Source organism: Larus michahellis, chromosome 2 (genome assembly GCF_964199755.1).
Source record: "Larus michahellis chromosome 2, bLarMic1.1, whole genome shotgun sequence".
NCBI lineage: Eukaryota > Metazoa > Chordata > Aves > Charadriiformes > Laridae > Larus > Larus michahellis.
The window spans coordinates 57,880,036-57,893,553 of NC_133897.1; the positions used below are offsets into that span (position 1 = coordinate 57,880,036).

The 13,518-nt window shown below is 44.1% G+C and overlaps 1 protein-coding gene across 5 annotated transcripts; it reads right to left on the reverse strand.

Moving 5' to 3' along the window:
- Positions 1-7,304: 7,304 nt before the first annotated feature.
- On the reverse strand, positions 7,305-11,250 carry C2H7orf25 (chromosome 2 C7orf25 homolog). Of its 5 annotated transcripts, none has more exons than XM_074575614.1 (3): positions 10,667-10,750; positions 9,086-9,234; positions 7,305-8,877 (listed from the first exon to the last, which is right to left on the reverse strand). In XM_074575614.1, exon 3 carries the CDS (start codon positions 8,859-8,861, stop codon positions 7,593-7,595), a length of 1,269 nt encoding a protein of 422 aa, XP_074431715.1. In that variant the 5' UTR covers positions 8,862-8,877; positions 9,086-9,234; positions 10,667-10,750; the 3' UTR covers positions 7,305-7,592. The 5 variants fall into 5 exon arrangements, with proteins under 5 accessions (XP_074431715.1, XP_074431716.1, XP_074431713.1 ...); XM_074575615.1 differs by having other exon boundaries at positions 10,626-10,734; XM_074575612.1 differs by having other exon boundaries at positions 10,576-10,734.
- Between the last annotated feature and the right edge of the window lie 2,268 nt (positions 11,251-13,518).

Below are 13,518 nucleotides of genomic sequence, written 5' to 3' on the forward strand. Positions count from 1 at the left end.
AATCTCACAGAAGAGCTGGGTCCCCTCTAGAGATTTGTCTGGTTCTGTCCAAACCTTCCAAACACGCCACTTTGGGGCTGAGATACTGCCTGAGATTGTCACAGGCTAGATGATACACTCACACACAAGTGTTCAACAATGAAAAAGGAAGGCTTCCCAATGAAATGCTTGTCCAGCCTTGATCAAAACATCACAACTCTTTCACAGTGTTATTATTTCCTTACCCAGCTGCACATTTTTTAGTCACGTCTCACCTTTCACCTGTTACTGTGAGGCATGTTCAATTTGTCAAGTGTCATATCAAAGGATTTTTGAAGATCCTCATTCAAAACCATCAGGATCAATTGCCTTGAGAAACCAGCATTGCCAGAGGCACGCAGTGACACCTCTAGCGGTGCTACTGCTGTCTGGAGCCACCACTGCCCCACGTCTAGCCCCCAGTGTCCTTTACTGCTTGCGGTAAAGGTTATCTCACTCCATAGCAAGAGGCAGGAACTGACTGATTACAGTCTCTGACAGGTCCTAAATTCATTCTGGGAATGTAATTTGGATGTTGTTTTTGCAACCTGTTATTTTCAGGAAGATGCCAAAGCGCGCAGAGGTATGAGCTCGCCTTTAAATACCCAGGGTTTTCTGTCAGCTACGTACTTCACGTTTCACCTCAAACACTAGCGCTTAACGTGGCTTTTAGGTAACCATGCTGAAAAAGATGACAATCCTCTCAGCACTGCTGGCTCTGATTCTGGTTGATCTGCTAAAGGCACAAGGTGAGTCAAAAACTTATTAGCAAATCAATCTTTGTCAATTCGAAATAAGATTTCCCTTCCAGAGTGGGCTTATTCCCAGATTTATTTTTTTTCCCCTTCCTCAAATTCCTCCTTGAGCTCTCTAATCCATAAAAGCAACTTCGTACATGCTTAGATACCCCTAGAAGTAACTTGGCTTTTCAAGCCTTCCTCCTCATCCGTGTAAACTCCTTTCATTTCATTCATAGGTACCCCGGTCACCCCTGCACTTGAGGCAACGAGCGTGGAGCAAAGCAGAGATCCCAGCATGCAGCCAAGCACAGAGCTCCCGCTGGACTACAGCGGAGACCCATCCAAGGAGGATGGTATGTCGCAAGTGGGGAACACCGGAGTGCAAGAAGGCGAACAGGCAACCTGGGAGCTGAGTGGGGAGCCAAGTACTGACTCTACCCCTAAGCCGAGTGTGGAGCCAAGCAAAGAACCAACCCAGGAGTCAGCCACTCAAATACCTGGTAAGACCCATTTTGTCTTTGGTTGTCCACGTGTTATTGTTGTCTCAATGTTGTTACTCCAGCGCTCCTACCTTTCCTGCACTAATCGAAGGAAACAAAAAATACTGATTTTCCTTGTAGTCTATTTCTGGCAGGCTACCTGGCATGCCAGAGATCTAGACACCTTATGCTCCTCTCCTCCTTACAAAAATATAAATAAATTGCTAGGAATGGAGGGAAAGGTGAGACTCCTTAAGATAAATTATGTTATTATGGATGAGTGCATTTTACAGCTGTATAGAAGGTCTACCTCCCCTCTCTATGAAAAGGGCTTCTCTTGTGGGTTAATACTGGCTTATAAAACGTATGCTTAATGTGGAGAAGAGAAAAAACAAACAGATTTATATGGTGAAGTGTCATTGTTATGAAGGCCTGTGTTCTGCCTGAGTGACATCTCACTCTGGTGGACCTCAGCTCCATAACGATGGACCAAACTATCCCTACAGTAGAAAATCCTGAAGAGGGGTCAGAAATCCAGTGACTGCAAACCAGCAGAGGCTCTATTGTATCATCCATTCATATGGAGCTCTCACCTGCAAGGGGGTTGCGCGATATATCACCCAAATATCTCATCTTGAACAGCGTTACATTTGAAGGCTCTACCCTTTGTCCCTTAGAGCTATCAGCAGCTTCTCCACAGCTCACAGAGCATGGAAAGGGATGCACCAAAGAATTATTTTTTCCTCCACTCTCACTAATTTCTGGCATGCTTTTAGTCTGGATAGCAAGACAATCTGACAGTGACTTAACCTTCCGTATTCCTTTACTCTTGTCCACATCAGCTGCCGCATCTTTTGAGATCATTTTCCCTTGAAAACATTTCATTTGAAATGCTTTTGCTTTGTTTCTCCCACTTATTTCAACAGCATTTAGGACTATGTCTGCGCTAGGAATATTGGAAGTTATAGTATCATGTCCAGTGTGGTTTCAGAAGATGGAGCAACCTCTGAAATTAGTCAGCATTACGACCACTATCATAACAAGGAAGCGCTTGGGTAGAGTTTCCTCAGCTCGCTGTAAACTACCACCTGGTGGCACTACTGTTGCCACCAGGGCAGTGTTAGTGCTCCAACACTTCAGTATATGGATGTGACCAACCTCAGCAGGAAAATAAAATACACTATCAAGCACTTATGCAACTCGCTCCTCTAGTTCCTAGATTTTGGTACCTATCCTGCAGTGTAAACTGCTGTGCCCTTTATCTCCATGTTTCTCATTACCACAGTGAGCTGCTTTATCGTGCACTCAGCCTCATTAATGAATAAAGGGACACAGCTTCATTATCAGATGCTGTTAATTCTTTTGGGTTGTTTGTTGGTTTGGTTTTGGTTGTTGTTGGTTTTGTGGTTTTCTTTTTGTTTAGTTGGGTTTGTTTTGGGTGGGTGTTTTTGTTGTTTTTTTTTTAAGAGAGGAATATCTTATGTAAGACATTGAAAGTGGGGATCTTTTAAATGGACAGAAGGATCTTCTGAACAATGAAGGCTTGAGGATTTTGGAAGTTTTTTTGTTTGCCTGTTCCTTGCAATAGTTTATATAGGAAAAAACTTAATTTCCACAGCGTTCATAGGAAACAATTTGCAAAGCCCCAAAGGTGCAATTCCAAGCAGTTCTGTCACTCAGTGCAGTAGTTTTACATTCACTCTCTTTGGTTTTGCTCTAGAATAAACTGCAACATTAAATCCTGATGGAAAAGCAACAGCCACAGTTACCTGCAGAGTCGACTTCACCACAAAAGAACACACAAACGGCGCCTGCAGCAAGCTGGACAGTGGAGCAGTTCCTAAAACTACAGCTTGTAGGAAAACCACAGACCTCAGTCCAAGAATCCCATCTAATTCCTGCTTACTTTACCAGGTTAATTCGATAACAGGTGACCTGTGCTGTTTTGCTTGCATAATAATCTGAAATAAATGTCATTGCAACTACATGCTTTGTCATTATTGTAAATCGTTTCCTCGCTCCACTTAAACAAAAAAGATTTTAGGCTTTTTTTTTTTTCTAGGTTTCCTCTCAAAGTTATTTCAAAACAACTGATGCTTGTGCTTTCTTGTTTTTATTACTGTTGTGACCAAGCCTACATTCAGTTTTCAGAAACTAGGAACAGAGTTGTGAAAGTATTTTCAGACAGGCTCCAGAAGACTTCAACAGGCTGCTTTAAGTCTGCTGAAGGCATCATCAGAAGAGGTGGACAGTTTGAAACACAAACCACTATTTAGCCCAATTAATCTACCAAATAATAACAGTTTTACTCAGCTTTGACTGCAACACGCAAAACTACCCCTGTGTGTTTTCATGGCTTGTAGGTACAATGACAAAGTCATTTATCTGCAAATTTTGTCAGCCAGAACAACAGTAGGTAAAGAACATACGCAGCTGTGCCCAAAAATAAGTTCGCTTTTGACAAAACTGTAGAAGGCAAATTAGAAACACGAATGTATCAACAACTTAACTTACCTATTTATTCCTCATAATATATCCAAGTGCTTTCTACTGCTCAGCATCAATCGCAGCATTCCTTGTTTGGTATTCTTACTGTTGGAGCAAAAGAAAGCAGGCCCAGTGCTGCACAGAACAGAGATGCTGGCTCTCCTACAGACTATGGAACCATACAGAGATAATATAAAACAAATTAAAAGCGCCAGAAGAACAAGGTTCTCCAAAATAGTTTAGGAATCCATCTTTGCCAAGGAACTTAATGCTGAAAAATTTCATGAAAAAAAAACAAAAACCAAACAAAATCCACTGCAGCAAGTGAGATGCCTCCACATCCTCAAGTGCCTGGTGCAGTGCGGACAAAGCCGTTGAGTGATACTGGAAGAAAGGATGAGCAGTCTGGGATTTCCATTTTTTTTTTTTCTACTTAATTTCAAACATAACTTGGTATCTTCTAATTACTCTTTTATAACATCCTAAATAAGGGAAGTCCAGCGTCTAATCCCCCATTTGTAAAATTAAGTAGAAGTTATCTAAACGTGCCAAACCAGAACACTGGCTTATATATGTAGACCACTGATATATTGGAAGGCAATAAAAAAGCCACCAACTATTACAATCAAACAACATTTTTGGTTCCAAGACAGCACTCAGTTTCAGGTTTAATGTTATAAAGCAAGTCTTACAGTCTGTCAACATTGCACTTCTGTTTGACCAATAAGCCAGAAAACCACTAAAGGTAAAAACAGTGGTTTGTTTTTTTTTTTTAAAAAAAAAAAAAAAAAAAAAAGACAGTGTAGAACACCCACATTCTGAGCTTTTTACGGCACCATGCAACAGGGAGACACAAAATAGCCATAAAACCCCCTCACGTTACACAGCAGATAATTTTGAGAGTTTTGTATTCCTAAAATATTGCTCATATGATTGATAGAAATTTATAAGAAAACTGATTGGGTAACAAATACCGCGCTGGGCAAAAATGACTGGTAATGAAGAAAATCACCACACGATGGCTCCAGATACAGAGGCTTTTAAACAGAGTTGCATTTAATTTTCATACAAAAGTATCACTACAAAACACGTCAGCCACCTCTGCAGCAGCACGAGTGAAGAAATACAGCAAACAGAGCTCGCTCACTTCTCATCCAGGCAATACAGAGGTTACTTGCTTTTCACTACTTTCTCTGGGTCACCTGCCACGTAAGAACACGGCTCACTGCCCTCTCGCGTGTGGTTTGGAGAAACCTCTTTAGAGGGTGCCCAAGAGGATATTCAAGAGTACCGAATGGGATACAGAAAGGAAAGCGACGGAAACCCACTTCCTAGAGTCACAGCAAGGAGCAGAATGAAGCGGCTCTCTCCCATTTACTCCTTCAAACCCTTCATCAGGGTAGAAAGGCTGCAAGCAAATTGAAAACACCTTAAACAATCCAAAGGATTAGTTTTTAAAAGGCCTTAATGACCTATCACGCGTAAATACACTGTTACCATGCGCTCAGCTTCAAGTATATCCTGTAAGATTGTAAAACAGACTAATCAGTGATAAGTAGGAAGTTGTCTATTGAGATTTCAGCTTTTAAAGCTCTGCGTTGCAAACAAAAAGAAACCCTTTCTCCTGGGTTGTTTGTTCATAAGTCATTCACTAGGAGGTTTCTTGTACCTTCTTTCAGGACTTCTGATCCCAAACAGAAAGACAGTTTTGAGACATGCAGTTCTTATTCTCCACAGATGGCCTCTGTTCCTCCCACCTCTGTTCCCACACCTGCAAAGGAGAGCCATCACACAGGTGTCCAGAGTAAGAGCTCTCATGGCAGAAATGAAAGGCACCTTTCCTGCCCGCTGTTCATAGCACCGGAACATCTCACAAACATCTTGTGGTTGTGCTCTGGTAAATCCATCATACCATGATAAAGCACTATCTCCCTAAACTCCTGCACGATGAAGCGTGCGCTGTTAACTATCGAGGCAGACTTGCATTTCTGCAGCACAGCCAACATATAAATTATATCATTTCATTGTGTTGGTCCTCCTTTCCCTTCAGAAGAACTTCCAGGAAAATTAACGGATACAGTGGAGGATGTATCCTGCCATGAGGTTTTGTTACACAGCATTAGACTGTAGGAATAAGCTAGATGTTTTGTTAGAACAACTCACCAAGGGAGACTTAAGAAACCGGCAGGTAGAAGACTAGATGCTGAATCTGCCAAAAAAAAAAAAAAATCCAGTTCCGCTCATCTTAACTAAAGCCCATGAACTACCTGTGACCAGCAGAAACGAGGGGCAGATGAAGAACAGACTGCCCTCTGCATTGCTAGAAGTTACAAGTAAAGATATGCAGCATGGGGATACCGGTGACAACTCCTGACAGGTTACTCCACATGCACGGTAAGAATAGAACAGAGCAAGAGTCATACCAACAAATTTTGCTCCTTGGCGTTAAGCTTATTCAGCCAGAAGAGGCATGCAGAGCGGTTTTACTGGCATACCAATATCTTTACGCCAGTGCTGGAGTACAGCAGAGTACTGGAGACAGTAATATTAATGAAGAAATAGGTAGAGACTATGGCTAAGGGCAGCCCTGCAGCTACTTTGTATTGTAGGAAGCAATTTATAGTGGAGCAGCGTGAGGCAAGGGAACGTTCTTTGCCTGAACTATAAGCTGCATAATGACGCTAGCTTGTTGAACAACAGCCTATAAAATATTCAGTGGGTATCTATCTCTTTCACTGACCCGATAAAACGTATTGCTCAGGGCCAAGAGGTTCACTCTGACACCTCAAAATTTTCCACTAGGAACCTGATGCAAATTAATACCAAACAGCAAGTGCTGTCATTACAGCATACAGAAAAACATTAGGAATACTTATAAAACAGCAACTCTTTCCTGAAAAAAAAAAAAAACCAAACAAACAAAAAGAAATTTTTGTTTATTCTAGACTTTCAGCAAAACCAGCAATTACACCACCAGTGAAAAAGGTTCTCTTTACTATAGGGCAAACTAGCAATTAACAACTTATCCCACAAACCTCCTCCTCTGCCATGCCAACATTAAAGGACCACAGTGAGGCTTTGTTTCAGGTAGTCCACAAGCAACAAAGCCAAATTCAAGTTCACCATGAGGCCTCAGCAGAGAGCTCACTAGCATTAAGAATTACCTGGGTGCTGGCTCAGTTTAGGAGGATTCTGTTACCCAAAGCCTCAAGCTGGGTTTTGCACCCAGCAAGACTGCACAGTTTGGACCAAGAGTCACACCATATTAGCGCCAATAAAATCCACTATTTTCTGGGAACGGTAAAGCTGTCTGACGTGGTACACATACAGAGGCTCCTTTCAGTAAAAGAGGAAGGCTTAAGTTCGTTTCTACTCATGGCTACTAGTCACATCTTCAGGAAACAGCACACACACGCAAAGGCACAGGTTTCTACACAAAGTACCTCTGAATCAACCAAGAATTCAGTTGAATAGGACAGGTGAAAGAAAGATTTAAGTTCCACAAAAGCCTGAAGTCCATCTACGGTGCTGACTTCAACCTCTCTGAAGAGGACAAAAATGACAAGGGCACAAAGACAACTGTGCTTTAACTGAACTTTTTAATAGGGATGGATACAATTAATATACTGTAAGCCAGTTAACAATTTTCACTGAAATCTTATTACCTTAGTGAATAAATTAACAGACAGCTGAACAAAAAAAGCAAGAATTGAGTAAATATATTATAAATCCTTTGAGGAACGCTTCCACTGCTACAGTTACTGATTTCACTGATACACACCTAAAAACGTATGATGACAACTCTTATTTCTCCAAACACCTCCACTGCAGCACCTGCAATATTTCAATGATTAACTCCTTTAATGACTTATAGCCCATTATCAGCCGAGCAGCTCTTTGGTAAGGGTGTGGCAACAGATTCTTTGCTTTCTGTCAATGCTCGCGGCTGATGGACAAAAACACTGAACTTGACACCTTGGTTAGCTGCTGCCCTCACAAAACCACTATTTGCAGTCATGGTGATGGCTTTTAAAGTGTCTCCTGTCCCAAAAATGGTAAGAGAACGGCTATTGATTTTGGAACTCGCCACTAGTCCTAAAGCACGGTCAGATGGCTGATCTGGCACCACGTTAATTCTTTTAACAAGCAACGCAGCTCGCTCTTTCTCCCCAGGCCCCCCCAGTGTTTCCAAGATGGACCGAAAATCTCTGATAGCAGATTCACAGGCAAAGAGCTCTTTCCCCTCCATGAACTCCTCCAGCTGAGGCAGGACTCTCTCCCTCCTTTCTTGAGCCGCTTGCTCTGTTAGCACTTTTTCTTTGAAGATGAAGTAGCAGCCACCATAGCTCAAAGCAGAGACGTAAGTTATTAAGGTAGTGATGTCCAAGTTAACTCTATTGCACACGTTTACTTTGATCTGTGTGGGAAAAGCAATGCTGGCCACTAAATTCTCCCGGTCTACGCTGGTCACCTGCAGGAGTTCAGGGCCTTCTTCATCTGATTCACTGGCACTAAGGTGTTGGTTTTCCGTAGATGGCTCCGCCAGTAAGTTCACAGCCACAATGTCTCCTCGCACAGATATTCCCATCTCCTTGAGTTTCTCTGCCATAGGACTGGACACGCTGTTGTAGAATGCAAAGATTATGTGGGGATTGCTATACTCCACTGGCTGCTGACGGCTTGCTTGCAGGAAGTCCTCCGCCTGCTCGATAACGCTCTTGTCACCATATTGGCCTCTCCCCAGCCAGATGTTATGCAGCGCCTCAGCCTTCCGACCGATGGCCTTCACCCACGTGTGACCTCCGTTTGCGACAACATCTACCACCAGCGTCTGCTTGTCTCCAAACCTGTCCTCGTAGGCAAAGACATGGAGGACACTGACAACGTCCTCCAGGTTCTCTGCTGACTGAATAATGGCTTGGAGATGGGTAAGGTTTGTACTCTGCAGATGGGATTCTTTAATGGCCACCTTCCCTGCCTCCACCTTGTGTAAGAAGTTTAGCTCAGCCTTCAGTTTGCCACATAGTTTTGCCCCACCTTCTATTCTCCTTTTCTGGGACTTGGAAAGGGCTTCTGCTCTCTTGATCAATTCTTTGGCAACGGCAATTCTTTCGCAAAGCAGCGACTGCACAGACATGTTGGAAACATTATTCCTATCAAGTGAAAGCAAAAGAGAAGATTGTTATTGCACGGACAAGAATAAAAACAGTCAAAAGAGGTCTTTGCAACAGTATACACTGGTGTTTTGCAGTAGATTGTGCAACAGCTACCGGTATTGTAAAACACAAGCAACAGGAACCTCAGCACAAGTCCCACCAAAGAGTTCAATTCTTTTCCTTTGCCTCTGGGGATCCAACGTACCTCCTCAGAAGATCTCAGTTCTCAGCAAGAGAGAATAGCAGCATTCAAGTCTCCACGCACATCTTGCAAGTTAGTGGGTTTTCCCTCCAGGTGCGAGCCCTTCACTGAGTCTCTCACTCAGAGAGACCTCAACACTCACAGCTCATTTACTGAAGTTGCCATCCAGAGTAAAATTAGAAATCCTGTTAACGCTATAAGCAAATCTTGCCTCCACCACCACAGATACCATTAAAATATAAAAGCTACCCACCATGCTTACAGACATACATAAAAACTGTGAAGTCTGGATCCTAGCAAGTATTTTAACACAGCATAGAGGAAGCCCATTGTATTTTACAATTATGGGTAGCACAGCTCTGTCCTCTCCAGCTTCCAACTTACACTGCACAACTCTGTGAATGAGCCCCTAACAACCCCCTGGCAAAGTTTCAACGTTACACAGCATCATGACAGATTACAATTCATAATTCTAGACCCAGGAGGATATGGAAATCTCTATGTTTTCTAGTTCTACTAGAGATTTACTGTGTTGCATCCGGTAAGTCTATTCCTTTGCATCCATATTACTTTTGTACGTCTCCCTGAGGAAAGTATGATAGGAATTACATAATTGAATGTGGGCTGGCTTTGAAAAATGTAGGATTCAATACCACAGCAAACAATACCATTTTTTAATGGCATGCAGTAAATAGCTACTATGAATAGTGAAATTAATACATGTTGACTCCCAACTACAAGCATAAACACATGCTCCTGTAACTCTTACCGAAGCTGCACATTGAAGCAAACTGGTATTAACAGGCAAGACAAACACAGCTTCAGCTGAAAATGAGCAACAAGATACTGCCTGGGTCCTACCACAGGCTCTGCCAGGGCAACTGCAGAGCCCAGCTTCAAGAGGTTGAAATCACTCTTGCATTATGCACAAGCTCAAATACTATCGGCGTTAACTGCTATTGGCCCAGTCAATATCCAACATCACCAAAAACTTCCCTTTCTTCTCAACCAAAAAGCCTAATGTCTTCCAACACGACCCGCTGACTCTCTTCAGGGCCAGAGGAGGCCAGTGAAATCAGCCCTTCTCCCTGAAAGCCCTCACCATTGCCTCCAGGTCATTCTTACATGTAAAGCAATGAGTAAAACCCTACAGTTACTACTTTGGCACCTCTCGCCACAGCAGCTTCGACTTCTACAGACACATAAAAAGGCTCCAAGATGAAGCTTCCCTTCAACTCTTCCAGTTGCAGCAAGCCCACAAACCCAACTACTTTTTCAGCACAACAGTGGTGAGTAACAGGGAACACCCCTCCCATCAACCACAAGGCCGCAGGAGAAAAACTACCCCTTAAAATGAGGTGGTGGTGGGGGAAAAACTAAAACCCCAAAACCCTTCAGGAATGCTTGGTGTTACGAGCTCTGAGGCACCGCCTCAGCCCGCCGCAGATGCGCGGAAGCCGGGGCCGGCGGCCGGCCACCCCCCCCATACTTACTGTGCCCGCCCGCCCTTTGTGGGCGCCCCTCAGCCCGCCCCCTCGCCCACCTTCCCTCCTTCAGCAGCCGCGCACAGCCCCGCCGCTTTACCCCGCTCCCTTCCCCTCGGGGCCCGCATCTCCCCTCGGCGGGCAGCGGCGCCTCCCCGCCCCAGCCCTGTCCGCCCGCCCGCCCGCCACCCCCACGTCCGCGGCGCTCCGGCATCACGTGGAACAAACGCCGGGGAGGCCGCGGCGCCATCTTGGGTGAGGGCAGGGCGCCCTCGGCGATAGCCCCCGGCCCCTCTCGACGGCGGTGCCGACGATCGCGGACCCCGAGGAGCCCCGGCGGCCGGCCCCGGCCGCGCCTCCTTGCCGCGCCCTCAGCCGACACGCCTTCCCGGGCCGGCAAGGCGGCGAGACACGGAGCCCTGCTGCCCTCTCTATCGCTATCGGAGTGCAGCAAGCCCGGGCCTGCCTCACCGCCCCCGATTTCGCATCTCTGGGCTCCGCTCGCTCCCCCCTGCCGCCTTCCTCCGGCGCCCCAGGCCATACTCACACGCCGGCGGCAGCAGCCTTCGCCCCGGGCAGCGGCAGGAGGCGGCCGGGGCCGGCGTGGCGCGGCTCGGCCCAGCACCTCCCCCGGGGCCGCCGGGCGGGGACAGGCGCCCCACCCGCCCCGGCCTTGGCTCTACTCCCCGGCCTGCCCGCCGTCGGAGTCGGGGCGGTCCTCAGATAAATACATATTTTATCCCCAAAAGCCTTTATTTAAGGAGCAAAGACATTACATTAGGTCAGAAAGGCCAGAGACAAGACAGCCTGGGGCTTGAACTTCAGCAGGGAAGAAGTAACCACGGCTCAAGGGGCATTGGGTCCATCAAAGTGAGGTAACAAAAACGGGCCTCATTAATTGTTATTTGGTGCTAAATGTGAGCAAGCGTCCTCCTTGCTCGCCCAGAGCTGCTGCCCCCTTCCAAGCAGAAGACATCTCTGACCTCCAGCCTCTCTCCATGCTGCAGCAATACTTAACAGCACAGGTGAGATTTGCCTTCTCTCCACCTACTACTGATGGCTAGTTCTTGGAGAGAGTAATTACCTTTACTAGTCGAAATGATTTCACAAAATTCTGCAGAGCAACAGTAAACCAAATCAAGTTGTAAGGGGTTTACGGCATATGTGTCTATCAAATTCAAACCCGCTTAAAGTCATAACGTCAGGAAATGGTGATACCATTCTCAGATCCTTATCCTACTAGTTGAATAAAGCCCAAGGAAATGCTGTGTTCTCATAGGTGTCACACTATCCTGAGTTCCTTGGACCAGATCATCTTCCAGGTCATGCAAATCAAGAGCATTACCTACTTTAAGTGACCAGTGTCTCTTTTTTCTTCTTTCAGATGACTGCAGTAGGAACAAGCTAAATGAAGCAAAGTCATACTTCATGGTCAGGTTAAGTAATCAAGCTTGTAGTTTGTCATTTCTCATAAATGAACAGTGTTTGTCCACTTTATTCGCCCTTGACCCCTCTTTATACAGTTATTTTACAAAATATAAACAAAGCTAATACCATATAACTAAAAAAATTAATTCCACTTCTTGAAAATGCCCGCAACTATTTGCTACTCCACTAGTATCCCTCACTCCTGAAGGGATTTTGAGAAATCCATCTCCAAATTAAAATTACTATTTCTTAAATTCCAGGGATTTAGAATGGAAAAAGATGTAAATTAGTTCCCTGCAGTTTAAAGGTTCCCTTTAAATAGTAGATAAAATTTAATTACTATTCTAGACGTGCAATCATCCAAGTATGGCAATGATTTTCCTCAGTGTAGAGTTAAAGCCCACATGCCAAATCATACTCCTTTCCCCATTAGAACAGCGTAATATCAAGGTCTATCCACCTACCACTAAGAAAATTATCTAATACTCTAAGTAAAGCCTGAATTCAAAATATTATGCATATTCTTTCCAAATTACACCAAGTCCCATGAACTCTGATTCTCTGTAGGGTTTTAGTATTACCAGGGAGCTTTGGGACTCAGTTCTTAACAGTGCAAAAACAGTCTCTCAACTACCAGCTTGGTGTCTCATCAAAATGAATACCATTGACAACAGACCATATAGACCTACCCTTCTCATTTCACACAAACACGGAACAATTAAATGTTGACACAGAAATGATGACTGGGGCTCTGAGATCATAGCTCAGAGAAGCAGTCTGAGGAAAGCATGTTCAAGGGAAAGTACGGAAAGTTACAACTGATCATCGTTTTGAAGCTTCTTGTCGTAAAAAGGAGACTATGTACTAATTATAGTGCTACAATAGCCTAGTAATAGTGTTCTCATCTTTTTTTTTTTTTTTTTCAAGGTACACTTCTATTTATTCTCTAAAGAAAAACCCTACTACCATTTAATAACAATCAAATCACACATTATTTTACCTGTTCAGTTTATATTCCTTAAAAGCACTGACTGAGGCAAGCTGGTACAAGAGGACATTCAGAACATCTGCCAAGTGTACTAACTTCATGCTGCCACCCATTTACAATGGTGGGCCATAACGTAAAGGAAGTAAAACCAGCAACACTTCTGAAGTATACACTTCAGTAAAACAACCCCATGTGGTAATGGTTGTCTGTCCTTCAGCAGGGTGGGGGGAAGTAGGCAAAAAGCCCCCTCAACATTTATACCAATTATCAGGTATCTGAAAAGTAGCACTTCCCTCACTCTGAGCACAATAGTTTCCATAGAACACAAAGAACAGTTACTACACTTAAATCATTAGGCCATAGGAAAAGACAGAAGATACCATTTTTTCACTTCCCTTTACCACCTGTAAAAAAATGACTAAAATTCTGCAGAGATGGAAGTTGTTCAATTATTAAAAAAAAAAAGAAATAAACCCAACCAAACAAAAAAACCTCCACACTCCCCAAACCTTAAAACTTTTTTTCCTTTGCCTCAC